Source organism: Doryrhamphus excisus, linkage group LG7 (assembly GCF_037039965.1).
Source record: "Doryrhamphus excisus strain RoL-2023G ecotype Guam linkage group LG7, RoL_Dexc_Guam_v1.1, whole genome shotgun sequence".
Lineage (NCBI taxonomy): Eukaryota > Metazoa > Chordata > Actinopteri > Syngnathiformes > Syngnathidae > Doryrhamphus > Doryrhamphus excisus.
In genome coordinates, this window is record NC_136363.1 from 14,575,039 (window position 1) to 14,602,161 (window position 27,123).

Here is a 27,123-nt window from a genome sequence, read left to right on the forward strand (position 1 = left end):
CGCCTCGCCGGGAGAGTCTCACGGAGTCTCACGGCTGGCCTGGGAACAGCTAGGTGGCTGGGCTAATAACCAAAGTTGAATGAAATAAATAAGGCAGTCATATTTGAACATCCATTTATTACAGTGTAGAAAAGAAGTCAAACTGAAAATGAGCGCATGAACATGTCTGTTATACAAGCATACAGTACAAACAATTCATCCTGGACCCGTGTTAAAAAGGGGCCACTGTACTCAACATAGTATCAAAATAAAAGACGGAAGGGTGGGGTGGGGGTGGGGGTGGGGGGCAGTCCCACAAGAGACGCAAAGGACATTGTTTTCACAGAAAACACTCTTATTGCCGACCTCCAGAATGCGTCATCATAATACTGACATTAGAACCCTTTGAGGGGGGTATGAAGGGGGTTCCGATGTTTGAGGTCATTCGGTCCGAGTGGCACTCGTGTGTTGTGATGTTTTTTTTTTTTGCTGACGAGAGCGGAAGTTTTTGCGAGGTACCACACGTGGGGTCTGCACATCCACTTAGCAGCAAAGGAAAGGAAACGAGGCTTCCTGGGGTCAGCCTCCTTTTCATCTCCAGGACGTAACGTTCCATCCGAGGCCAAGTGTCAAAACGTTACACGTGGTTGGATTGGATCGGCCTTTTCGTTTTCAAAGTGCTGCTGAAGAATTGGCGACTGAAAAGAGAAGGATGTGGAAGGCTTTGTGTTGGAAAGGAGTTCTATTAGCATGCTCCTCACATGGACTTAGTGGTAAAGCCTGTGAAGGTTTCAGTCCAACTCAATATGTACGTATGCTGTTATAAATAATGGTTAAAAAAAACACCACAGTCCCACTGACGATCCTCCCACGTACTGGGGCCATTGTCTGCAGTGGTTTGAGGAAAAAAAAAGTGGAAGGTTCACAGTTCTGTCAGCCGCTTGGTAGCATACTTTAATGTCCGTGTTGGTTGCTTCCAAGGTGGTTCGGGGGCAAAGGTGGTCCATTTACGCCAGGGTGGTAAAAGGCACATTTGCTCTCGTACCTGCAGTTTCCTTTCATCATGAAGTGGCGACACACCGGCCGATTGGACATGTCTATTGGGGAGGCAAGGAGACAATATGAGGACATCAGACAAGAACATACAACATACAGCGACCTTCGCTGATGCTTATTTGTCTACGTTTGCGTACGCCAACAAGATGACAACATTGAAGCACAGATGTGGCTCATGCAAAGCTCGGGTCTCTGCAGGTGGTATGGGTATGAATCATGAAAGCGTTAAGCTGGTATTGCTACTGGACGGGACCAGGGAATGTCCCTTTGATACAGAAAAATCAATCCACTACAGCTCATATATGCTATGTCATTTAGCTTTTCGTTGCATAATAACAACAATAACTGTTCACATAGAAACAATGAATGAATTAATGTTAGTTTTTTTTTTAGCGCTGTGCTGTGAAAAATGTGAATTTACTGAAAGCGACAGGCAGCACAATCATCTACTAGATGCCAGAAAGTACGCCATCCAATATGTGCCATGGCTGGATTGAGGCTGGGAAACAGCGCCCCCGCTGGTCACAGCTGAGTAATGCACGTCATTTAGCCATGCTTATTAAGGACAATAATTGACAGCCAACAATCCATAGTTTCAGATAAATAGTGTCCACGTACCATTCATATTGCCGTGTCCTCCTCTGGGCCCCCCGCGTCCTCGGCCCCGGAAACCCGGCTCTCCTCCCCGCCCCCGTCCTCCGCCTCGGAAAAGGCCGCCTCGGTGGGGCCCTCCTCTCATGGAGTCGTCCCCCCAGTAATTGCCGTTATCTCCGCGGCCCTGTCCCGGCGGCGGCCCCATCATACGAGGTCCTCCGGCGTTGAATGGCGGTCCGTGATTGTGCGGGGGCGGAGGGTGGTTGAAGCGGGGGCCGCCTGGGGGCATGTTGGGTGGGTAGCCGCCGTTCATGGGCATCTGCATGTGCATGTTGTTCATCCCTGGACCATGACCCAGCAAAGCCTGGTTGACTGGATGCCAGACAGATTGTCATCAAGACTGCCAAGTCAGACAGTGGATCTTCTCTACAACATGCACGACATGGAGCCTACCTGGGGGTGGGCCCTGGGTCTGGTTCTGCTGCTGCAGCGATCCGAGGAGTTGTTTAATCTTATCTGAGAAGTCAGGCTGCTTGATGAGATCTTCGGTAGACTGGTTACCAGAAGCACCCTACACACACACAAGGTTTGGGTTAACGACAATATTAAATAAACAAAACTGGAAAAGAATGGCCAGTGTTGACTTGCTACGTTATGACATCAATCCTACAAAAGCAAAAACCACTAAGACGGGTCAGCGTTCTCGGACAAACCTTGCTTGGTCATAGTTCTTGTATGATACAGGAATAGAAATGGTAAATGTTGACATATTATTTCTAAAATGTTTTCCCCTTACATCATCAAGAGCCCTGAAGTGAACATGTGCTTAATGATCTGACCTTTGACACCTCCTCCATCTTGGGTCAGTTATGCTTTCAAATGTTTTGATTGTCAATAACTGATGTTCGTCATATGAAATGATCTATCATGGTGGAACAATAAGGCCTGGGCTGAACACTGGAGAGTAACAGACTGCAAACGTAGTCATTGAACCTACCACCTCATCATGATTCATACCCATCAACAATAAGGTGCCTCTTGCCAACCAGGTTAAACCCTGAGCTGTATTGAAGCTGTCTCTCTCATATGTATCAGGACGAGACAATAGCAATACAATATGGAATATGCAATATGCAATACTGTAAGCAGTGTAAACCAAGTCAATCAAACAGACGGAAAAGCTTTATTTCACTGCTGACAAACGCTCCCAGTCTGCAGTAAACATGTACCATGATCGACGTCAGCAGCTCCTGTACGTTGACGGCAGGCGTGATAGGATTGTTGACAGTGTTTGTGGGCTGTGGGCTACGCGAGTTGTTGTTAAGGTTGCCCATCAGGTTGGCGAGGACGGGCGGCAGCTTGGAGCCCTCGTTCTGGACCATGCCGGGGACCTGCTGGGACGTGGTGTCCATGGGCTCAACATATCCGTCATCCAGCATGGAAGAGTCCTGCAAGCAAGGAAGGCAGACCACGTGTGAGTGACAGGGCAAACAAGCACACCATGTATGGCTAGTGGAAAATACGCTCGTTTGGTGGTTGAGTACCAAACTGTTTGGCATGTAAACGTGAAATCAAGCTTGTGTGTGTGAATACAGTACAGACATGACTTGTTTATGGAAATTGATTGGTAAGCTCATTTGTGCAAGGCAGCAGCTCCTATTTATAAATGGAATATTTTGGTAGAGCATATTAGAGCATTATTAGAGACCTCTCAATATAAAATAACAACCCTATAGTCACCATCACGTTGCCCATGTAGTAGACATAAGCGACAATAAGATATGTAAGGACTAAATAAGACATAATATAGATTCATACGTTAGTATCGGGAGAGTTTGTTACTTCCTGTTATGTCCAGCACTTCCTGCAGTGGCTATTGTGAATGTTGCGTATTGTATTTTAGATTTTGTTGCCATTTTTGTGCCTGAAAATACTCAATTTAAGCAAAAAATATGTACAACTTTCTTAAATATCCACTTTCTAATTAGGCGGTATTCAACACAAAAGACCACTTTCGTTCATTCATTCATTCATTCATTTTCTACCGCTTATCCTCACAAGGGGGTTCTGGAGCCTGGACTGGTGGCCAGCCAATCCCAGGGCACATATAGACAAACAACCATTCACACTCACATTCATACCTATGGACAATTTGGAGTGGCCAATTAACCTAGCATTGTTTTTGGAATTTGGGAGGAAACTGGAGTACCCGGACAAAACCCACGCATGCACGGGGAGAACATGCAAACTACAAAAGAGCACTGCTTTGTTAATATATTTTAGAAAAATCATGATAGACTGCAGCCACGAAATGCAGAGGGATGACTGTATGCATCTCACAAAATCAGTTATGGATTCATCCCACAGTTATCTGTGATGAATGTTTCAAGCTGTAACGCAAAGCTAGGATGTTATGTTAGCTTATATTGACCTCAAATGAATTGGTTTTAGCATCTTGGGTGCAAAAAAGTATGTCCCAAAGTGGCCCCGTTGCATTCCACCTGTTTGTTCAGGTTTGGACACAGAAGTCGATAGACCTCTACGGGAATGTACCACACGCTCCACGGGGCGTGATACACACACAACTAGCGTTGACGGAGACAATTCTATACTGACCTCATCCAGAGGTATGAGTCGAGGAGGCATCGGTTCATAAGGCTCTGGGTCGGGTTCATGCGGGCTGTCAGGCACGCTAGTGAGAAGACAAGGCTTTTAAGCAACATATCCAACATGAGGTTTCACTCTGAAGTTCTACTATATGAGACATCAGTACACGTCCAAGTCTGGCAGCCCTCACCTCTCCTTACTGAGGAAGATCTCCTGCAGGATGCCCATCTCACGATCCCGCTGGGTGAGTTTCTCTGTGCTGTTGGACCCAGGGTTGACCAAGCTGCCAGGCAGTGTCAGGGGCCGGGGGGGTGTCCAGGGGACCCTCTCCTCCATCGTGTCATGAGAGAGACGACGGGCCATCTCAAATGTCTGCCTGTCCATCATCAACTCCCGCTTGGCGGCCTCCCCAAAGTCCTTGATCTTGTTAACGTTGACTAAGACATAGGAATAAGACACATGGTTCCAATGTCCGCCTGTAAGTCACCTACGGTTTCATCAGCCAACAGATCTTACGTACCCCTCTCCGTCTCATCCAGGTCGAAATAGAAGTAGTGTTTCAGTTGGTCCTCGTGCGCCCAGTGAACTGTCTTCTTCTTTTTGCCCTTCTTGGTCAAGTCCTCTTCACCACGAGGCTCTGATAGCGCGTTGGGTTTATCTCCTGCAAATGTCAGCAGTTTCATTAAAAAAAGACAATACAATTCCAATCCAAAAATCCATCCTATTATGCTGCATGCAGTCTTTCCACTCCGGTGGGATGGGGTACAAACTGGTCCCAGCGTGTGTGTGTGTGGGGGGGGTGAAACAAGGTCCCAGCATGTCTCATGGCTGTGCTGGAATCACTACATCCTTACATTTCTCATATTTTCAAATGATAGCGGCAAAATGAATGAAAGTGTTCCTCTGCATGCATTGCAAGTGCAGATGACCAACGTAGAGAACGCTGTCTAATAAATAAGGCTACATTAATGTTGTCCATGGGCGGTAGCTGGTTCCACACCTAATCGTGATATAAGTGAATTTACACCAAGTAGGATTGCTTGTTTAGGAATGGAACATTTTCATAGAAAACTTCTTTTACTTCATATAAACATGTTTATACATGAAAATGCATAATTTAGACAAAATATGTCAAATGTGACTTTATCTAGGAAATGGAAAGAGCAACGTTGGCAAGCTATTACTGTAGTCTTTCCTGAACAGACGGACTCACCAGTGTCCATTGAATCTGGGTCTTCATTAGGAACAGGGGTGCCGGGCCGCTCAGGCTCCTGGTTCTCGTCAGGATTACTTGAAGCGGTCTCTGGAGATGACGGTTTGGTAGAAGATGAGGAATACGTGGATGGTTTGCTGTCAAATGGACTTGGCTGAAAATGAAAAAGGGACACATTAAGCAACACTTGAGGAGAACAAAATATACATACATACATCAAAATAAAGAAAATCCCTGTTGATTCATTTGCTTTTAAAGTTCAAATTGTATATATGTGTCTTCAAATGATTTTAAATGTAGGGTTGAATAATCACAAGGCAACACACACTAATTGTACTGAAAAAAGGTGCGACATAAATGCAGCTGTGTGTACAAAGTGTGTTCAGTGTTGCTACTGCATATATAGATATTCTTACATACACACAAGCTGACATACAATGCACACATTGGTGTGTTTTGATTCCCGGTAGCCCAATGTCCGCACCCCTTAGTGGATGGTATACCGTGCAACAAAGCATCACAACCGCTACCTTGTTTGAGGTTGGGGACACGGCCTTGGTATTAGAAGGTGAACCAGCGGCAGCCTTCTTCTTCTTGATCTTTATTCCCGGCACGGGGGCCGAGTTAAGTGCGTCTAGGAACCCTGTACACTCCATTGCTGCAAAAATTGGGCGACGCTGTTATGGCGATCATCACGGCAATCTGTGCTTCAAATGAAATCCACGGGTGTGAACTTACGCTGTGCAGGAATGATCTTGACTTTGATTTCTTTGGTCGAGTTTGAAGGTGTATTCAAAGGTTTGTATTTCTTTTCCAGCGGAGGAGTATCAAACGGACCAGAACTATTGGGAGCATATACACTGAAGGGTCAGCATCGTAACAGATGGCTGCAGAGAGCCTTAGCCATCAGGTGCATTGAGCTTCATGACCCTACCTTGGTCTCTTTATTAGTGGGGGCTTGATGTTGTACTTGTCACCCAGCTGTGGCGCCACCGGGGTCTTCTTCGTGGGTGCGGGGGTAGGAGTGTCCATTTCTAGACCTACATAAACACAATAGTCACTCAGAAGAACCGGATTCAGCATTAAGAGCAGCATGATGATAATGTGGATTTCTCAGGCTGACCTATGGAACGTATCTTTGCGTGGCTTGGTGCGTGGGCTTTAGCCTTGTCTTTCTTCTTCTCCTCATCGCAACTCTTGTCCTTCACGTCACGGAGAGGGACCTTGCCTTCTTCCTTCTTCTTCTTCTTATCTGCACGTTGAGTAGAGCAAGTGTATTAAGCTGATATAAAAAGGAAGAGGCACCGATTTAAAATTCAAATACAAATAAAAAGGCAAACCGTCCATACCGGCGGGACTGCTGGTGCTGCTCGATACACTTTGCGAGCGAATTGTTGCCATCCAGCCATCAACAAGCACAGATGCTAACTTTCTTAGCTCTACGATAGAAATATGAATAGTGGGGTTTAGCAATATAAAACATAAAACACAACATGGAAGAACAAACTCACCTTCAGTGTCTGCACTTTTACTCAGTTGTTTGACCAACTTTGCCGTGTTATTCTGGGGGGAAAGCCGACAGCGAAATGTATTTTAATACACATCTGCTAGAGTTATCCTTAACTGTAAAAAACAAGTGAATGCAGTGGAAATAGAGTTGGGGTTGTTGAAAATATTACCTGCTTGAGGTGATCCACTTTGAGGGGCAACTTCTGCAACGTGAGCAGGATGAGCTGCAGCAGAGGAGTGTTGTTGGTGGTTTTGGAGTAGGTGAGCCAAGAGTTCAGCAGCCTGTAGCCACCAACTCGAATGAACCTTAAAAAAATAGGTGGGGGGGGGGGGGGTGAAACATTGTTCTATTTTAATTAACAAATGTCCTTACTTAAATAGTCATCCCTCGTCACAAAGCGGTTTGAATTGTATGGCTTCACCCAATGACAAATTTTGCAAAAATAGATTCAATAATTAATCATGTTTTGTGCTTGAATACAACCTGCTATTAAAAAGTGCATATTTAAGCAAATTTTAGGGTTTTTTGGCCCAAATTAAGCATTTGCAATTATAAAATGAACTCAATACTATAAAGGTATTCAGAAGACAAAATCAAACGTCTGTGTAGTATTCTACACTAGCCACAGGGTGTCTGTAATGTTGGGTGAGATACCCAAGCATCAGACTTGATTGCCAAAACAACAGTCTTTTATTACAGGTTTCAATTATTTTAGGCACAATAATCTCTAATAAAAATCCCTCAAAAAAACGGGATAGTGTTGCAGCCGTAAGACACGCCAAGGTAAACTTGGTAAACTTGAACCCTCACTTCCTGTCTGTCTCAGTCAATTGCTAGGAGAAACACATTCATTGCAACAAGCACAAGTTTTTTGCCAAATTATTCATTAAAATTATATATGATGAATACCTACATTAAAAATAAGTTTCATTTGCAATTGTATGTAAATATTTTTTTAATATCCAAACAGAGGCCAAAGCTTTGCTTTTTCAACAAAAAAATATACAATTAATTGTTGCTCTAATCATTCTTAGTCATGGATGTTGTTTTTTTTTATAACAGGCAGCGTCCCAACAAAAAAAAAGGGTCAGATAGATTTGCTCTGCGATAGAAAAATGTATCTTTGAAGGTGAGAAGTGCTTGTAGAGTGATAAAAACAGAGCAAAAAATGTTTGTCTTTTGAGTGTGGCTTTCATTCTTTGTAATGATCGGATGCAGGCTGCTTTTAATTACTTTAAAAAAAAATGCAACAGATCAACAAAAGAAAGCTGTGGCCCGAGAATGGCCCCTGGGTCAGACTTTGGATACCACTGAACTAAAGCAGCTTGTTTCAAATGGCCTTTAACATATTTCCCATCTTGCTTTGAGATATAAAAATGCATCTCTTAAAGAAAGAAGTGCTTGTAAGGCAATGAAAAGGTAGAAGTCCAAAGTGTGAGGAAATATTAGTATATAAGGATCCCATTAAAAGAGCTACAATAGCAGTAGTAGTAGTGTAACCAGGTGGAGCACAAAAACAAATAAGTGTCTTACCTATTTAGAACATCATGGGACTTGGTGTGAAGCAGGATGTTAAGGTACATACACCGACTGACCATCTTCGCTGATGCTTTCATGAGGCTGTGTTGAAGAAAGACAACAGGTTTGCATTTCATAATAGCAGCAGACTCAATAATAGCCCGTTTCATCAGGCACTTTGCTCACCTGAACATCTTTGGGACTCCCTCTAAGCTGCAGAGTCCTCCATCCTTCCCTAGAAGAACCTCCACGCCCTTCAAAATCTCTTTGGGGTCCACTGGTACCCCCTCCATTTCTGAAAGACAAATCCCTAAGCAATTAATGCATGCTGCTGCGGGGCAAATGTGTATTGCATGTTTGTGTATGTTCTAATGATAGGTAAGTTGTGTGGCGTTTAATGAGGTGTATTTGCTTGTATGATGAAGATAGCTCCACAGAACTGAATTCCACCCTGTCATTACCGTCCATTAGGAAAACACAGCTACACACACACACACACACACACACGTCAAGACAGCTTAAGGGCATCTTGTGACTGACACCACGATTCAACTTGCCAAGTAAAAGTAAACCACTCCACATAACTTGTGGACCCCCCCGACCCCACCCCCCTTTCAAAACAAAAACTCTGCTTTCCAATTACACAACACCAGCCAACATCCATCCATGGCAGCCTTGCACCTCCACATCAGACTTGAGCTGTTTGGAGTGTTGCATGCTGACCTCGGGTCAGTAGAGACACGGGCAGGACAGCCGGGTGTCTCACAGCACCAGTTTGTCCTCTCTGGACCATGGAGAACATTTGAACTGATATGTGCTTCGTGCCATTGTTTCTGTTCCTGTTAAAACTACACTTCAAGACAAACAAGCGTGTGTGGCCTATGCAGTAATCAATCATTCACTATTATTTATGTTGTCCATATTTAAGAATAACAAAAATCAGTCAAATGTATTCACAGTCAATGCAATAAACCTGAATGGTTACATTCAGACAATATTGTCTGATTATAAATTACACTTATACATGAATTAATGCCTTCTGTGAGGGGAACCTGCATGAAGGGAATGCTTGAACTGAATACAATGTGTTCAAATTGGGTCACATGACTGTGTTGCCTGCAAATGTTGATGTGCATGTAAATTACACAAGCATTACTCATACATCAAAGTCACCATATATTAAACATTTGTGTTATATATATATGTGTGGGATTAGATCTAGGATGTCAGATTAATTGGCCTTTACTGTTATATAAATGAAATATATATATATTGTATTCCAAGGACAGGGCTGGTTGGGACTGCATTTTCAACAGATTCATCAGTCATGTTGTACAAAACCTTTCATTCTATTCCATATCAGTTCATTGGAAATGCCATGATGTGAGGAATCAGTTAGGTCTTACCCGTTTAAAAGTTGTAGTAGACGTTTTATATTGTCTCTGAACTCCACAACACTGCAAATAATTCACAGCCTGTAAATGGCACAATTGTTACACATATACACACAATAACAAGTGTCAAAACAGGACTCTGTCAAGTCAATTCGGTAGATCAAAGTATGGCGCCCCATCTGTTTTAAGTAGTGCAGATTTGCCAAATCAATGTAGCTAATATATAAAACTACATTTAATTTAAACTTTGCCTAAAGTGGCTATTTGAGGTTTAAAATATCTGATAAATGACATTACGGTAGGTGGAAATCCCGGTTACATAAAGACAGTTCAGTGCCTCGATGGGCGGGGGAAGAGAAGGCAGTCAGCCAATGACAGCCCTCCTGCCATTCACCCCCCCCTTTCCACGCCAGACAAGTGTGGAAAGCTAAAACAAGCAGCGGCTTAGTTTGGCGAACAAAAGATTGCATACGTCAAAAAAGCGCGGCACGACAGTAAATTAATTGCGGTTGCGTTTCGGGTTTGTAACAAAAAAATATACTCCCCCGGTATTACACCGACATGGCCCCTGGGGCGACACACAAAGCAACAGTCCACCATTTTGTCTACTCCGACTATCTGTGCTTCGAAAGACCCACTTCGCTCGAGACATCCCGCAATCTTTATCCACAGATTGCCAAATACGTGGTGCGGGCTTTCGGGGAGTCCCTGAACTAGGAATATAGTCAATGCAACACAGCAAATGTCCATCAATCCTCGCTCTAATGCAATCTTTATGTATAGATTGCGGTGGGTATCAGTTCCATGGAGCAAAACCCTGGCAGCCAAAACGTCCGACTTCATGGTTGTTAGCCTCCTAGCAAATACGGCAATCTTTATGAGCAGATTGCTTATAGATCACCAATCATCGGTTATTATTTAGTCCGTTCCGTCTCACACACGAAGAAACGGTGACTTATGTCGCCGTCCACGTTCCTGTGTGAGCTCATGCTAAACAAAGGCTATGCTATGCTGACGTGTGGCGGCTGCTAGCCAGCTACCTGCGAGCTTTTATGTTGCATTTTCACTATTCCAATTCACTCAAAAATATACAACCATATTTTATCTACGTGTCCTCAACGTCCAAAGAACAACATAGCGTGCCTTTCGGGCACTTTCATTAAACATACGGTCAACTTTGATGGTTTTAATACCTGCTTCAAATTTTCTATTAGGTGTGGCTGTGGTAGCTAAAGGCTAGCCTTTCCTTCAAGAACAAACTGGAGGCAAAAATGGTAATCGGATGTCCATTACTTGAAGAAAAAACATCAGTAAGTAGCTGGTCGAAGTCCTCGACGGCTGATTCTTCAGGAGAGCGAATTTAAACCTGAAAAAATACACAACAAAAATGCATCTTAGTTGGCACGCAACACACCATGTAGTCAACTACATGTGTTGATTTGTGTGAAAAGGTTTGGGTGATTTCACCCTCAAGACCGACAAAAAATATGCTCGAATGATTTGACGTCTTGACTTACCTTTGACCAAATCCAGGAATGAACTGGAGGGGGAGGGACTTTCCTTTTATACAAAGCGACGACTTTTACGTCACTGCAGCCGTTTTGTCTTCGTAACTCTGAAACAAAATGGCGGACAAACGACCTTGTATTGCTGTCCAAAGACATAATGGCGATTCGCGGAGTTTTTCTACAATTGCGTTGGTTTCCCATCAAATTAAGCGTCGCGAGTTACGTACTTCGATATAGTGTGGACCACAGGATGCCCTTAAAATAATGTAGTGATCTCACCTGAATGTAAACATAATGTAATACAATAAATGTATTTGTCAAAAATGGCGACTGGTTGCGAGTGACAACACCCGCGTGGCTAGTCGTCGTGCATAAAATTAAAATTAAATTATCAAGTTCACGTTTTTTTAAACAAACCCGCCGGCTTCGAATAAACCGACACAACAACCTAAGTGGGGGCTTTACACTTACAAAAGAATTATGTACGGCAACGGTTTTTGATATGACGTCACCTTTACCCTTTAACCTTTCACCCTAAGCCACAGTAGGAAAAATGTCTGCTTCCATTCAGAGTGCATTGAGGACGGTGTGCCGCATCTCGCCTTCCATTTTATACCCCCTGCGACAATACCAGGTACATTATTTGGTGGGCTCTTATCTGTGTATCGTCCGACTAACCGAGTTTTTGACGTCAACGTGAATGTTGGCCATGTTGTTAGCAGTGTAAATGTTGTGTTGTGTTGAGTGCTAACAAATGCTAACCATTTACCCATCGTAAGGAAAATCACCTTGAGGTGCACTATTTCTTACTAACCTTAATTCCGCCGTGCAGCCCGCATATATTCTCGTATATATATATATATATATATATATATATATATATATATATATATATATACATGTTTTGTTTTCCTTCTCTCTATGTATTTTTTAATGTAACATATCAAATGGGTAGCTTTGGCATAATACTTGTTTTGTCTTCAACAACAAGGTACCCGGAAGAACATGCAGAGCAGCTCTTCCGCCATTTTCACTACCAAGCCACGCTTTCTGCCAAGCAGTGTCACTGCAGGACCAGGATGTCGCTCAGGCGACCGAGGCGCTCTCTCGCTACAAAGACAGACCGTGGGATTATCTGGAGAGTGAAGGTATCTTGTATACGGATTAGCGTGAACCTTGTGAGCCTTTTGCACATTGTCATGCCTGGAAATGGATGAATTCTTTATTGGCAGAGTACTTTGAGAGATATGGAAGCCAGCCCGTGTGGGTGGGCTACAGAAGGAACCACAAAGGAGGAATTCCACCACAAAAGACTCGCAAGACCTGCATAGTAAAGCGTTCATCACACATTTCAGCAATCTTATTATTATTATTATTAGTCACCTATGGTCATGAGCGAAAGAACAAAATACAGGCGGCTGAAATGAGTTTCCTCCGTAGGGTAGCTGGACTCACCCTAAGAGATAGGGTGAGGAGCTCAGCCATCCGGGAGGGGCTCAGAGTAGAGCCGCTTCTCCTTCACATGGAGAGGAGTCAGTTGAGGTGGCTCGGGCATCTAAGTCCGGATGCCTCCCTGGTGAGGTGTTCCGGGCATGCCCAGCCGGAAAAAGGCCCCGGGGCAGACCTAGGACACGCTGGAGGGATTATGTCTCACAGCTGGCCTGGGAACGCCTTGGTGTCCTCCTGGAGGAGGTGGCCGGGGACCGGGAAGTCTGGGCTTCCGTTCTAAGACTGCTGCCCCCGTGACCCGGCCCCGGATAAGCGGAGGAAAATGGATGGATTATTATTATTTGATTCTTATTTTTCTTTTATTTTTTTAATATTACTATACAAGGTTAGGCAAAATGATTTGACACATTTGTAGGTTAAGTAAAAGGCAAAGTAAAGAAACAAAAAACTGTTTTTATTTTCCAAAAGTATACATAATGCCATTCTGTTAAAAACAAAACAAAAAAATATCAATTTATTAATTAATAAATAATTATTCAATTAATGTATTAATAAATAATTATTTAATTAGTTTTAAAAAATAAAAAATGAAATCAGTTCTGTCAGTGCGAGGTCGGCTGCTTGATTTTGGTTTCAATGCAGATCCAGCAGCTGTTTGGATAAACATTTCCACAATGAAAGCGCCATGGGCACATGCCACCGCTCCCATTCATGGCAGCGACTGAAAAAGAAACCAAAACCAATGGCGTTCTAAAGAAACAAAATGGCATGATATGTACTTTTGGAAAATACAAACACTTTTTTGTTTCTTGACTTTATTTGCCTTTTATTGACCCTACAAACGTGTCAGATCATTTAGCCTGAGCCTGTACTTATATTAACGTATATTCTCAACGGATGGCCAAGTAAACCTTTTTATTTGACTGAGTCACCAAACAATGCAGGCGTGTTTTGAAATATTTCTAATATCCCACAAATTGACATGAAATGTTATTGCCAGCATTTCCTAAAACGTTTTCTGTGTGTTTCAGAGAGGAGACAAGATATGCGGAAACCCTTGTCCAATATGTCGAGATGCCAATGTTATTGTTCATCATCAGGTGGGTGTATCGTTTGCTCCTTCTGACCGGACTTTTGGCCTGGAATGTGAATGATGCAACTTCCTGTGGACCATGTGACTTGTAGAACATTTCAGATGTTTCCGAGGGTATGCAAGGACAGCTGACATCAACGTGTAGGACACTTTTCCCACTTAAATTCTGTTTGGGGGCCATGCAAGTGGCACCAATTAGGTCGAATGGGCCATTATGGAATTTGTCTGTCCAAGTCTAAAAGAACCACTACGCTTTCACAATACACATCATAGAGGAACCTTGATGTGGCGGCTGAAGGGTGAGAAGGAACGGCATCCCGCTAAAGAAGGTAAATCATTGTACCGCATCCCAACCACCACAAATACTGCAAAAGACCTGTTGGAACTGCCATGAACCCAGAAAACATGGCCGCTACTTTCCCAATCACAAGGGAAGGAACATTGGCGTTCCTTCTCACCCTTACAGCTCCCAAACCAAAGTTCCAGATAGTGAAGAAGGTCCAGATGCTCCAGGATCGGCCCGGCCAGTTCGGCCAGTTATTCGGCGTGTTTGGGGTTAGATGAAGGATGAGAGTATCTTCATGAGGTCTGGGAGTCATGCAAGACTGCTTTCTTTGCCGTTCCACGTGATTCTATCGATGACTTTGTGCTTATTGGTGGACTGTTTCCTGTCAAGTGACGTGTTCCACATGCTGCCATTGGAATAGAGTTGCTATGCTACACCTTTGTTTTGGAAATACTTCCATTTTGACTTTGCTGTGGTGACGTTATTACTGTTATTAGCATACGGAGCTGAACAGAAGACCACCGGATGAATGGAAGTGTTTTCCATGTGTCTCATGAGCTGCTGGTTCCCATGTTAGCTTCCAGTTGTGCTCTTGCGGTAAAAATGTTCTTCCTTCTTTCCTTCCTTGCAGAATGTGAAGTTGTTGCAGCAGTTCATCAGCCCGCACACGGGAATGCTCTACGATCCCACTCAGACCGGTGAGTCGGTCACATGTTTGTGTGTGCGTCTCATGGGAATAACATGGTGAGGGCTTTTCCCAGGTGTGTGTATGAAACAGCAGAAGAAGCTGACTGCTGCAATCAAGACGGCGCAAGACCACGGTATGTCACTCTTTTCATTTCTTCGAGTAGCCGGTGTTTGTAGCCCCCAAAAGGTCAACTTGGGATACCACATCACTGCACTCTGGAGGAGCCAAATGCCCTGGCCCGGAAAGGTGTACTGTATCCGGGCACGCGCTCCGAGCAGCCAATGTAACATCACAAAGGTCTCTGGCAAACATTTTCACTTTTCAAACGGTGAACCGCTAGCGTCTCGTTTCAGGTGGCTGATTTTTGTGTGTGCTCGATAGTACCCCCCGCACACAAAATGTCTTCCTCAGAAAGCGAATGTTTACAAGTGAGCTCAGGGGAAGCTACATCAGGCTGTTAACATCACTGGCAGGAGAAAAAAGGAGCACTTGATTTGCTCACCAAAACAATATGGCTAATCTCGCTAATCTGGATACCTGATGATACTACACCAAAATATCTGCAAATGTAGCTAGAACAATATCAGCAAACTAAGCCGCCTGCGTCTATGAAGATGCGTTCACAGCTTGAACGTCCTCTACAGCCAAGCGTCATTGCAGACACAAGTTTTGCGTGACCACAAACACGTCAGGTGGGGTGGTCGTGTGTGAGGAGTGAGGAGGATGGCTGCAGTGCATGTGATGATACTATTATAGTTTAATACTAGTTTAGTTTTGCTGTGTTGATACTATCAAATACAGTATGCTTGTGGCCACTGTTTTTATCACAAAAAAATAACTTAAGCTACCTTTTTGTCCTTTTCAGGCTTCCTTCCCTTTCAGATTCCCTATGTGGACTTTGTAGGGGAAGATTACTCCAACTGCCACGATGCCGTGGGTGTGACGCCCCCCGCCCCTTCCTTAACATCCAGTGAAGACTGGTATCATTGGTATGGGGAAATAACACCTGATGACGACGAAGTGGCTAAAGTCAAAAAGACGTATAAGGCTTACCTGAAGCCAGGCGTGTGACCACTGTCCATCACTACTAGTAGTACTACTACTACTACTACTACTAGTACCACCCACTCTGTTGTATGTGTAACTTATTTTACTGTGGCTTTCTACGAGTGTATCACTGACAGAAGACTGCAAATAAAACAAGTTGAAAAACAGATTTATTTAGTAGTCTGTTTCCTTTACCCAAGATAATGATTGGAAAGCAGTTATCTGCTGCACTGTATTCATAGCACTGCATTATCAGGCTGGCATAGAGGGTACAGTCCTGGAAAAGGCAAGTACTACTTTGGTGGAACATGACCGGTCCGGAGGGATTCACGGGTCCATCATGGATTAACCTTATTGACCATGGTCTCGCCGAGGGAGTCCAGCACTTCCCTCTTATAATCGTCAAAGTCTCCATCGATGTGATTGACAGTGCTGTCTTCTACCACCCACAGCTGGCACTGCGTCTCCGTGATCAGACGGGCGTCGTGGCTCACGATGATCACGGCTGGACAGGATAAACAAACACGGTCATCACTTGATGTGATGTCATCTTGCAGTACAGGCAGTGCATTAGCTCGAGACCCGCCTTGAGTTTACACCCAAGTAGGATTCCTTATTCATAAAAGAAATATCATCGGAGTTAGAGAACAGAAAACACGTTTAACATTATTAGAGCCCTCTAGACATGAAATAACACCCCTAGAGTCACCTTTACACGCCTATTACCTGAAATAGTAGACATAAGAATCATGCTCTCTAAAAAAAAAAGTGTTCCCTCTTGGAGTTGAGTGAAAGGCGGACAGGAAGTGACGTTGGGGGTTTAAGAGTTGTGTTGATGGATGGATTATTGTGCCTGGTGCTTGTGTGTCTCAACCAACATTACTGACACACAGTGACCAGTGTAAAATGAGTCTTCTCAATGCTATTTGGAAAATTAAATTGCAGAAGTTGTTAATGAGAAAGTAATATTGTAACAGTTTGGGGAAAATAAAAACAGCTGTAGTTTTAGGAGAATTAAGTTAAAATATTAAGAAAAGACGATGAATTCATGATCTATGATTTTTCTGAAGGGACCCGTCTGGTTCCCACATGGGAGTTTTTATTAAATAGAATAAAGAATGCACCGGGAGTAATTTGCCCTGCCGCAAGGGAAGATGGAATCTTCTCACTCACCTCCTTTGTAGTCATTGATGGCCTCTGATAAAGCATCGATGGATTCAATGTCCAGGTTGTTGGTGGGCTCATCCTGTACACGCGGAGCCAAGAAATACACACAACACTTATTAGGACCATCTTAGCATCTTGACATGAAATCACAAGAGTTACTGGCATTGGACTACACGGGACATGTGAGTTGCCATATTGTATCCACGCTGCGTGATGATGATGACGTTGAGGGTATCTTACCAGAATTAGCACGTCTGGCTGGCGGCAGGAAAGTTCAGCAAACACAACTCGAGCTTTCTGCCCACCTGTTGGAAGACAGCGTCCATAGATCACACGTCCATACATCACACGTCCATACACCACACGTCCATACACCACCCGTCCATACACCACCCGTCCATACACCACCCGTCCATACACCACCCGTCCATACACCACACGTCCATACACCACACGTCCATACACCACACGTCCATGCGGTGCATTGTGGGATGCTTGGTTTATACCGGACAGTTTGGAGATCTGAATGGTGTGTGCGTGGCTCTCCAGGCCAAAGCGCCCCAGGCATTTCCTGCTATCCTGGTAGGGCAGGTTGAAGTTTCTCATCAGGTACTCGGTGGGGTTCTCCTCCATGTTCAACTGATCTGCGTACTGCTGGTTGAAGAAGCCAACTTTCTGGAGTGGAAAAGGAACAAAACGTCATCAACTTGAAAGAAAAGAAATACAAATAAACCACCCTCCCTGGTTTATGGCGGCTAATTGGTTCCCTCCACAAACGTAAACTTCCGACTTTTTTTTTTTTTTAAATAAATGGAATATTTTCATCCGGTGTAGAAAACCTGTGGAGCCATCTCACCATGAAATGACACCATTATTACCGAAGTCAGTATAGTAAGACAAAATAGTCCCACTATGTAACATTACTGACACCTAGTGGCCAATGTAAAATACTACACATGACGTCTTTGAATGGGCCTTGAGAATGAATGGCAAAGTGTATATTTGTATTAGGCCTCATTTAGCCACGTTATGCTTGATCATGCTTCATTCAGGCCACAAATGTGTACAATTTGCTTGAATATGATTATTTTTGGACTAATAATAGGCCATATTCTACAACAAGACAGCAAGATTTATTGAAGATGAATCGGCGTGGGAAGAGCTGTGTCGACATCACCGCAACATCAGGACAACATCGGTATTATGAGACATCGCCGATAGAAAGAGCACTTGCTTACCAAACGGTGGTTCTTCCTCATCTCACCCTTGCTCTGCAAAAGATCAAAGTAAATGTCAGTCATGGTGGCGTGTGGACATCACCGCCATCACCACTCATACGTACAGGGTTGAGCTTCCCATTCAGCAGTAAGAGCAGGGTACTCTTCCCAACGCCGTTTGGTCCAACTATGCAAACTGGGAGGGGGGGGGGGGGGGCAAAAGAAACGCAAGCTGTGATTGGCTCAGAATTTGAAAATTATTTTCCCCTTTCCAAATTGGGAGAAAATTCAGAATAAATTCAGGATTATGGCAGTTATAGCACAGAAAACCTGTTTATGACCTTGTGAATACGGTTATTAGAGCCCTCTACGCATTGAATAACACCCCTATAGTCACCTTTACACTCATAAAAGCCTATATTTTAGCTCAAATAAAATAAAACATGTTTTTTCCAGGGATCAAGTCTGGTGCTTACATTCCAGTAACATGTGGAATACTACATATCATGTCTTTGACCCAGTCTCCCAAATGCCTTCTTATTGTATTTGACTTATTCGAAGCATTTTTATACTTGGAAATGCTTCATTTAGACAATTTTGCTTTAATATGCATATTTGTTTTGCCGAATAATTGGTGGGATTCAACCAGGAAACAGCAGTTTTAGGATTTAGGAAGTTTTTTCGTACATCAACTGGCGGGCGTAATTACAGACGTGAACAGACGAGCAAACTTACTTCTGGATTCCATGTCGATTCCAAAGTCGACATTCTTGAAGAGTGGCTTCTGTCCCTCGTAGCCAAAATCAACACCTGGAATCATCAACAAAGTCCATGTCAGGCCTTTGCACGGGACGCTACGCCCAGCGGATGGAAGCGTTTAGCCCTTTGCATAGATTTTTAACAACAACAACGTCAATCTAGTCCATAGGCCAATAAGATGAAATGAAGTGACGGGGCCACACTTTGGACATCCTTACTGTGCAGGCCCAGAATGGGTGGGGAGAGGGGTGGGGGGTTGGGGAAGGTGAACTTGACGGTGTATTCTTTGGGCCTCTTCAGCAGCTCTGGGGCCTCCTGGCTCTCCTCTTCCTGGCCTCCCTTCTTCTTGCCTTTCTGTTGCTTTCTCGTCAGAGCCACCTTGGTCTGCTTCTCCTGCCAGCACCATCCGCATTTTCCCAAGTTAGGAAAAACCATGGAGATGTCGCCAGTCCAAGAGGGTCGTTGGCGGGGACACTCACCGCCTGTTTGGTGGATTTGCCGCCGGCCTTGAGGTCCTTAATTTTCTTCTCCTGCTTGTCGTACTGCTTCTGGAGTTCTTTTTGCTTCTGAACATACATCTTCTTGAAGGTCACTACACCAAAGAAAGAACATTGATTTTAACCTTCCTTTTGTGTTAGCTTTCTGGTATCATCTCTTATGTTAACGAGTCGGTTTTGACCCATTATTATATTAAATCAGCTATAAAATACACTAAAAATAATAAGTTACCATCAAATTTGCTTCTCATCTCTTGGTTACCTTCTTAGGCTTCCTCATCCATAAAAATGTTGCTTTTAATACTTTTGGTGTGGGCATGGAGGCCTTTTTTTGTTACTATACCCCTCCAATTTTTTTTTTAAATTTTTTTTATTTTCAAAAATGAACCTCAAAAGAATCATATTCATAATTGGAGGTTCTTTTGTTACCTGGCTATTACTGAGGGATATAGAACATTTCTCTTAAATCAATGAGTTTATTTATTTTCTCATTTTAGTATTAATCACTAAAGAAACATCTATGGTGTTGGGGTCAATTTTGACCCAAATATATTCATGTCAAGAAAAGGTAGAAAAAGTTCTTGTTTTCATCAACAAAATGAGATCCTTTGTTCTCACTTCCACAAGCTTAGCTCTCACTTGTCCATGAAAGTTTGACTCTCTGGGGACGGCAGACTTTGGGTACTTCCATCGACCTTCCTCGTTTATGCTAGGGTACCTTTGTCTAGAAGTAAGTTAAGCTAGTGAGCCATAACAACACATCTATTGTGTGTCTCCCTGTATTCCCCCCCCCCGACAGTCATATGCAAGTATTGGGCAACTGACTCTGCTATGTGCATATGTGTGTCTGAAATGGCAAACAAAGAACAAAATATGAATGCAAAAAACCGACTCTGTAGCATAACAGCACGTCTTGTCAACAAGCCGCCGTGCCGTGTTTTATACATTTTTGCCAACCCGTGAGAGAAGGAAGCCGTACCATTCAAACCGCAAAGTGGCCAAGCATGACTGTAAAGGTTGGGGGGTCCGATACTTACAGTAGTTTCCTCTGTAGTAGTACAGTTTCTGGTTGTCCAAGTGCATGATGTCCGTACACACGTCATCCAGGAAACTTTGGTCATGGGAAACGATGAGAAGAGTCTTCTTCCAGCCTTGAAGGTAGCTGTCGGGTGGGAAGAAGTCGTACATCTGAGATCTCCTGGACTGATTCGGCGCCCTAAATTGACCGATTGAACGTTACAGATGCTAAAAGCCATCTATGAGGTCGGGCCACGGGGGGCAGCAGCCGAAGCAGGGAAGCTACTTCATACATTTAGCAACTATAGCTAGTTGGGAGACACAGTCCTGCTCGGTGAGCAACGGTGAGGGTATGAACGTAGACTGGCCGTAAACAGAGACACCGTATGTGCCTTTGGACTACGGACCGATGGATATAAGCACACATTGTACTCACTATAAGGAATTGTGTTTAGAATAAGACGCAAAGTAGGAGTTGAATTGATTGGAGGAGGGGAAATATGACCGTCTCTGAAAAGATTTACTTGTTAAGCCAGATGACAGCGTTCAAGTCCAGGTGGTTGGTGGGTTCATCCAGCATCAGCAGGGTGGGTTCCATGAACAGAGCTCTGGGGGCGTACAAAGTGTGAATGACATCAATTCCTGGCCATTTCACTCCATCACAGATTTGATATCCTGCTGCTTTGTGGTTGACTGGAGCCTACGTAGTATCCTAATTCTACGTGAGGAACTCATCACGGTCCATAATGCTAAGCGAACCGACAGGATCATGACTGGTCAAATGTACAGATGAGGTCCGCGTACCTGGCGAGTGAGACTCTCATCCTCCAACCTCCCGAGAACCTCTTGGTGGGTCTGTTCTGCATCTCGGGCGTAAAAGACAATCCAGCCAATATTCTCCGTGCCTTGGCCTCAGCTGCTGCGGCGCCAATCACTCTCAGCTCCTCGTAGACCTGGTCCAGAGAGGAGGAAGTGGGAGCGACAATTCGTGGTCAAAACCAAACACAAAGAAAACAGAGGCAGCGCTGATGACGCTTTATGGATGTCACCTTGTCCAGTCTGTCCGACACGCTGTCCTCTCCCTTCTCCAGGCGAGCCTGAAGCTGCTTCTCCTCCTCCAGGAGCTTCAGGCGCCGCGTATCCGCCTTGAGCACCGCCTGCACAGCCGGCGTGTCGTCGGCCACTACCTCTGATCGCACAGAGACACGCAAACGTGAGCGTGAAACCAGATGCGCCACAACAGACACCGTATAACTCGCCTTGCTCGCACAGCAGCACATCGATGTTGGGTGGAATGCTCAGAGCTCTGTTGGCAATGTGCTTCAGCAATGTGGTCTTTCCTTTGCTGGAGGAAGTGCAGCAGGTTCAGGCTGTGGATGTGTGCAGCGGAGGGAAGGACGGGTTGCCCAATCCGGGCTGCACCAACCAAAAACAAAAAGCAGATATTTACTTACCCATTGGGCCCAACCAAACCATATCTTCTTCCCGCCACTATGAGGAGGTCAGCGTTGACAAAAAGCTCCTTGCCGTGGGCAGAAATGCTGAATCGCTCCAGCTAGCAAACACAGAGCAGGACTTGGCGTCAATTCAATGGAAAGTCTGAGCGAGTGTCGTTAGGATCTCCTCTAACGTTCATGAGGTGTCATTCACCTTGATGTCAGAGGCGTTCTCCAGCATGGCCTGTCTGGAGGACATTTCCGCCTGGGAAATGGAGAAATCTCCCTCCAAGGCATTCTGAGCACGGAGGCTGGCCACCTGACGCGCGTATTCCATCTAGGACACAAGGACACGATCCAGGAGGAACACCATCATTTCACTCCAAAGAAACAACGGGAATTTGACATTTCATGTATTCGCCCATTTTTAACCGGCCACTGTCAAAGTCTAAAAATACCATAGAATATGTACTTCTTAGTTGAAACACTGGGTAGCGCTATTGCTTTGAATGAGGCAGCATCTCCACAAAGGAAGCTATCGCAGAACCAAAAGCGGTTGGTGGAACCAAAGAAACACAAGATAGTTCTGTGCTACGCGTATGGGCCTGTGATTTTTAGTCCAGGGGTGTCCAAAGTGTGTTCTGGGGGCGTTTTGGTTTTTATTAGGATGCAGCACATGGTAGAAATACAAGGGGCCCTATGATGCTTTTCCGCCTATAAGTGTTATTGCAATGTTGTATGGTCGTGTTAATGAGGTTCGAGCATTAGGAAGCGAGCCCTGAAAGCGGTTTTGGATGCTCTGCACACTCAGAGTCCATCATGACAAGCCACACCCCCATACATTTACCTCTTTCTTCTTCTTCTTCTTCTCCTTCTTGGTAAGGTTCGAGAAAGGGTCGTCATCATCTTGCTGCTGCTGCTGCTGCTTAGCTTGGTCCGCGATGGCGTCCTCCGCACTCTGCTTCCACACGGACAAACGGTGAAAACAGACCCGCGGCAAAGAAAGAGTGGAAGGCAGCTGAACAGAAAGGGCCCACGAACCATCATCATGTCACCTCCGTCGCTGTTGTCCTTCTCGTCTTCATCTTCGCTCTGCACGGCAGGTTTCTTTTTCTACGCGGATGAATGAAATGATCGTACCTTTTATGAAATGTTTACTAAAGGGCAAGGACGTCCATCTATTCAACAGGAATGTATGTGTGTGTATATATATATATATATATATATGTATCTTACACTTTCTTTTTTCACTTTGTTGGTCTTCTTAGGCTTCTCATCCTCATCGCTTTCTCGGGTCTATAAAGGGAAGAAGCCCATGAAGAAAACAATTCTTAAACGACACCAAGATGAACACTATTTGGCAATGGCCGAAAGGCTGCTGGGACACTTCTTCAAATCCAGTAATCCGGTAAAATCCCTCCTTCATCACAGCTAACTGGTTGCCAGGTAGGATTCCTTATTTATGAAGTGGATTATTCTGAGTTAGAGCATAGAAAACCTGTTTACCACCTTCTAAATATGCTTTTTTTTTTTAAACAATATAGCGCCCTCTAGACATAAAATCACAAGTCATCTGCTGAATACCTTATATTTGTATTTTACTTCATTTATCATTTGTTTAAACATGCATATTTTTTTACTAATAATTCAAGCAGGAAACAGCAGGATTTATTCATTAATAGATTTTTGAAAAACCGTGATGGCGTTAAGTTGCAAAATTCAAAGTAGCAAAGGCACAGAGTATGAAACCTCATTTTTAGGGGTCATAAAAGATGATAAAATGAGCTAAAAACTACACAATGTAAAGTGGCAAGATGCACTAGGATACTGAATCAAAAAAAAACATGCCATATTCTTTATTGTTCTGTAATGTTAACTTATTATTGAATTATTATGTGAGGATATGCCAAAATATTTACAAAGACTTCATTGTCTACCCATACTGCAGTTACCATAGCTTCTGTCCAAACTACATTTGAGAACCAAAGGGTAACAATTGTATGCAAAATGGCTCCTTGCACCCGTCCACGTGTTTGCTGATATTCTCTTAAATATATGCTGATTCTCTTGGTTATGTTGGCTGACATTATGGTAGAGGTGGTAGAGGAAGCCAATATTGATAATAAATGAGTTTTTTGTGCTGTGATATAACAAGTATTATAGACTGCACCGCTTTCGGGTGGTAGCCATCTTCTTGATTGCATCATCGCACGTGCTTGAACAACACTGCGTAACTCTACGGCATCTGGCAGCTGAGAAGGGACATTAACGACGCCGCCACTTCTTGTACTTCCCAGAGAGCTCAAATGTCCACTTTGTATCCTCAGGACACCAAACTTTGACACTTTATCACGGTTTGAAAAACATGATCATATTCATGATCACAATCATTTTTAATTTAAGCTATTTTTTCCCCAAATAAATAATTTTAAGCATAAAATGGCAAAACAATAAATAGGGTATAACTCAAGGATGGGCAAACTATGGCCCGGGGGCCACATGCCAAACGTTTGAATCCGGCCCGCCAGTTGCTATTTCAACTTTTAACATACAAAGTGGCAAGAATGACTTGCAAGTCGGATGTCTTATTTAGTAAAAAAAAGACAACAAAACTGTCAAATGAAATGAAAGTTTGATGTGATGTGATGTTTAAAGTGCTCCTGAAAAAATGGACATGAGAACATACACTTTTACAGATATTTTGGAAAAAACGTGATGGAGTTAAGTTGCAAAATTCAAAGTAGCAAAGGGACAGAAAGGGACCAAATGTAAATGTAGTATCCTACATTGGTCAGTAGGTGTCACTAATTGTCAGGTGAGACCACTACTGAAGCTCCAGTCTTGAACAACTGGTTTAAATGATCTCACAACAACAACAACAACAAGTACTACTTTACATCGACAACCACAGAGGCGCGGGCATGAATGCCGTGGGCAAACGGCACGGAACAGGACAAAGGAAACGGGATGCGACGAGGTATGAACAACATCGTACCTGTTTTTCCGATTTCTCTTCCTCCTCCCCATGGGAGTTCTCCTGATCACTCACACCCTGGCTGAGAGCTGCAAAGATGTTCCCGCCCTGCTGGAGCAGACTGATTTAGCATGGGAAGAAATCACTGCTAATCCTTGCTAAGACAAGAAAATAAACCTTGATCTTCTTCTTTCCTTTCTTGGGGGTCACCACTGCAGGGAGGAAAGGAGAGCACTTTCCTTTTAGTAACGCAGATGAACAAACATGACAGCATGAGTGCACGTCTTCCTACCAGGCTCATCCTCGTCTTCCTCATCGCTGCCTTGCACTGACAGCTTTTTAAGTTTCAGCATGACATCTTCATCGCTGCCCTGGTCTGCGTCGCCACCTTTTCCTTTCCGCCGCTCCTTCTTCTTTTTATGAGGCTGGACAAAAGGTTCACACACAAAAGTCAGCACGTGTCCAAGCTTTAGGAACATCTTTCATCTCAAAGAAAAATTGGAATTTTCTTCATAGTTCATCACACGTGTTCATCAATTCAACCAAAAATGGTTGAGAAAGGGCAAGGGATAACTTCATGCAGAGGTGTCACATCCCAAGTGTGGTGGGTTTTTAAAGGCCCGTGACACAGCCGTGAAAAAAAAAAAAATAGTCAAAAATATTACTCTTATAAGGGGAATTTTGCCCACCATTCCCAATCCTCATGTGAAACATCAACACACATTTATTTCCCTTTTCTGTGCATTATAACACGAGAAAACAGGTTCATTTCAGCTAGCTTACAATGCTGGCATTGGGATATACTTACTTTGACTATAAATCCGTCTAAAAAAAACTCTCATAACGTTGCATGGATTGATATACATGCTGTGATCAGGCATCAACACATTCCCTGATGACAACATGTAATAATTGCAGTATCTTGCCATATTTTGATTATTTAAAACACTGCCAAAACTTATTTTCTCAGAAAAACTAAATAAAATGACACACACACATGGTGAGAAATTGTACAGAATGATGGATAACTGACCTGTTTTGCTTCTGTCGCAGTCACCTCGTCAACCTTCTCAGGTTTGCTGTCTGTCTGCAGTTCCTCAAAAAACTGGCGTAAAAAACACAATACACATGGAATTATTCATCAAGTGTACCGCCAATGACAGCGAAAAAGTACTCTCCTGCAAGTACTCACGCTCTTTTTGCCCTTTTTGTCTTTCTTCCCCCTTTTCACGTTTTTTTCTGTAAGAACAAAACAACAGCGGATGACAAATGGTCAACAGGTGCCAGTTATTACTCAAATAATTACATGGAATATCATGCGATGCATGCATCAGGCCGACGTCAGCACGGTAGAATTCATTGCAAACCACTCGAAGGACGGTTCTCGTAAATGGCATCGTGTTCTACTCTACTCTACTCTAAACAACAACAGCTATTGTGTCGTGTCGTGTTTGCAAACACTGAGTCGGTGGAATGGTCAATTTAGTGGCAAATGAGCCACCAATGTGTCGGACATTCACAGCGTTCCCAAGTGAAACAAGTAAGGAATCATTGCTACCTGTCACAATCATTGAATAATCACGTCTACGTCCGCGTGCATTGACATACTCAATGTCTAATTGTAAAAGTTGCTATTTCACTGTTGCTAATTTCTGCTGGGCATATCACGTTAAAGCCGAATTGCCCAAAAGAGATTATGGATTAAAAATACAGATATGAATACAGATATGATCGACACTTCAGCTATGTACGCGGAGGTAGTCGTTCACACACTTTTTAAATGGAGAATTTGCATGAGTTAGCGCCGGTGGCTAGTTAGCTAGCCACTTCATTAACCAGCTGAGCTCACCTGCTATCGGAGCGACTTCATCGTCCACCCACTCTGCTTCTTCTTTCGCTTTCTTCGGCATCTTGCTCCCTAGTGGTGTGTTTTTCCAAACGTCGTGGCCAAAGAGTTAACACAATCACACGTCATGCGGCCCAGTGAGGTGAGGATACAGGAGACACCGACGAATGCCGGCCAAGTTTTCTTCTTCTGGCAACTTGGCGGAAGGATTTCGCCACTTTACCGCCACCTATAGGTTGGAAGAATAACTGCATATTGTATTGGAAGA

General features: G+C 43.8%; 3 protein-coding genes across 6 annotated transcripts; 1 reads left to right on the plus strand and 2 right to left on the minus strand.

The window, feature by feature from the left end:
• Positions 1-100: 100 nt before the first annotated feature.
• ppp1r10 (protein phosphatase 1, regulatory subunit 10) lies at positions 101-11,656 on the minus strand. 4 transcript variants are annotated; one of them, XM_058046647.2, is made up of 20 exons: positions 11,389-11,654; positions 11,065-11,237; positions 9,884-9,934; positions 8,664-8,772; positions 8,493-8,579; positions 7,129-7,264; positions 6,961-7,012; positions 6,799-6,888; positions 6,573-6,701; positions 6,384-6,489; positions 6,188-6,291; positions 5,980-6,107; positions 5,450-5,603; positions 4,757-4,897; positions 4,427-4,673; positions 4,246-4,321; positions 2,859-3,077; positions 2,083-2,200; positions 1,654-2,001; positions 101-1,076 (listed from the first exon to the last, which is right to left on the minus strand). In XM_058046647.2, the coding sequence occupies exons 4-20, from the start codon at positions 8,768-8,770 to the stop codon at positions 934-936; spliced, it is 2,385 nt and encodes a 794-aa protein (XP_057902630.2). In that variant the 5' UTR covers positions 8,771-8,772; positions 9,884-9,934; positions 11,065-11,237; positions 11,389-11,654; the 3' UTR covers positions 101-933. The 4 variants fall into 4 exon arrangements, with proteins under 4 accessions (XP_057902630.2, XP_057902628.2, XP_057902629.2 ...); XM_058046645.2 differs by having other exon boundaries at positions 9,884-9,952; positions 11,389-11,653; XM_058046646.2 differs by lacking the exon at positions 9,884-9,934 and having other exon boundaries at positions 8,664-8,787; positions 11,389-11,656.
• mrps18b (mitochondrial ribosomal protein S18B) lies at positions 11,615-16,107 on the plus strand. Its single transcript, XM_058046654.2, has 7 exons — positions 11,615-12,013; positions 12,371-12,527; positions 12,612-12,709; positions 13,860-13,928; positions 14,839-14,905; positions 14,969-15,028; positions 15,761-16,107. The coding sequence occupies exons 1-7, from the start codon at positions 11,933-11,935 to the stop codon at positions 15,964-15,966; spliced, it is 738 nt and encodes a 245-aa protein (XP_057902637.2). The 5' UTR covers positions 11,615-11,932; the 3' UTR covers positions 15,967-16,107.
• abcf1 (ATP-binding cassette, sub-family F (GCN20), member 1) lies at positions 16,096-27,071 on the minus strand. Its single transcript, XM_078792221.1, has 25 exons — positions 26,859-27,071; positions 26,202-26,248; positions 26,043-26,114; positions 25,302-25,434; positions 25,187-25,221; positions 25,031-25,117; positions 23,272-23,331; positions 23,077-23,148; positions 22,883-22,993; positions 22,250-22,372; positions 22,054-22,154; positions 21,859-21,944; positions 21,649-21,788; positions 21,404-21,552; positions 21,124-21,207; positions 20,620-20,744; positions 19,565-19,677; positions 19,304-19,478; positions 19,062-19,136; positions 18,452-18,522; positions 18,348-18,380; positions 17,616-17,784; positions 17,350-17,414; positions 17,116-17,188; positions 16,096-16,447 (listed from the first exon to the last, which is right to left on the minus strand). The coding sequence occupies exons 1-25, from the start codon at positions 26,917-26,919 to the stop codon at positions 16,281-16,283; spliced, it is 2,427 nt and encodes an 808-aa protein (XP_078648347.1). The 5' UTR covers positions 26,920-27,071; the 3' UTR covers positions 16,096-16,280.
• Positions 27,072-27,123: the final 52 nt, after the last annotated feature.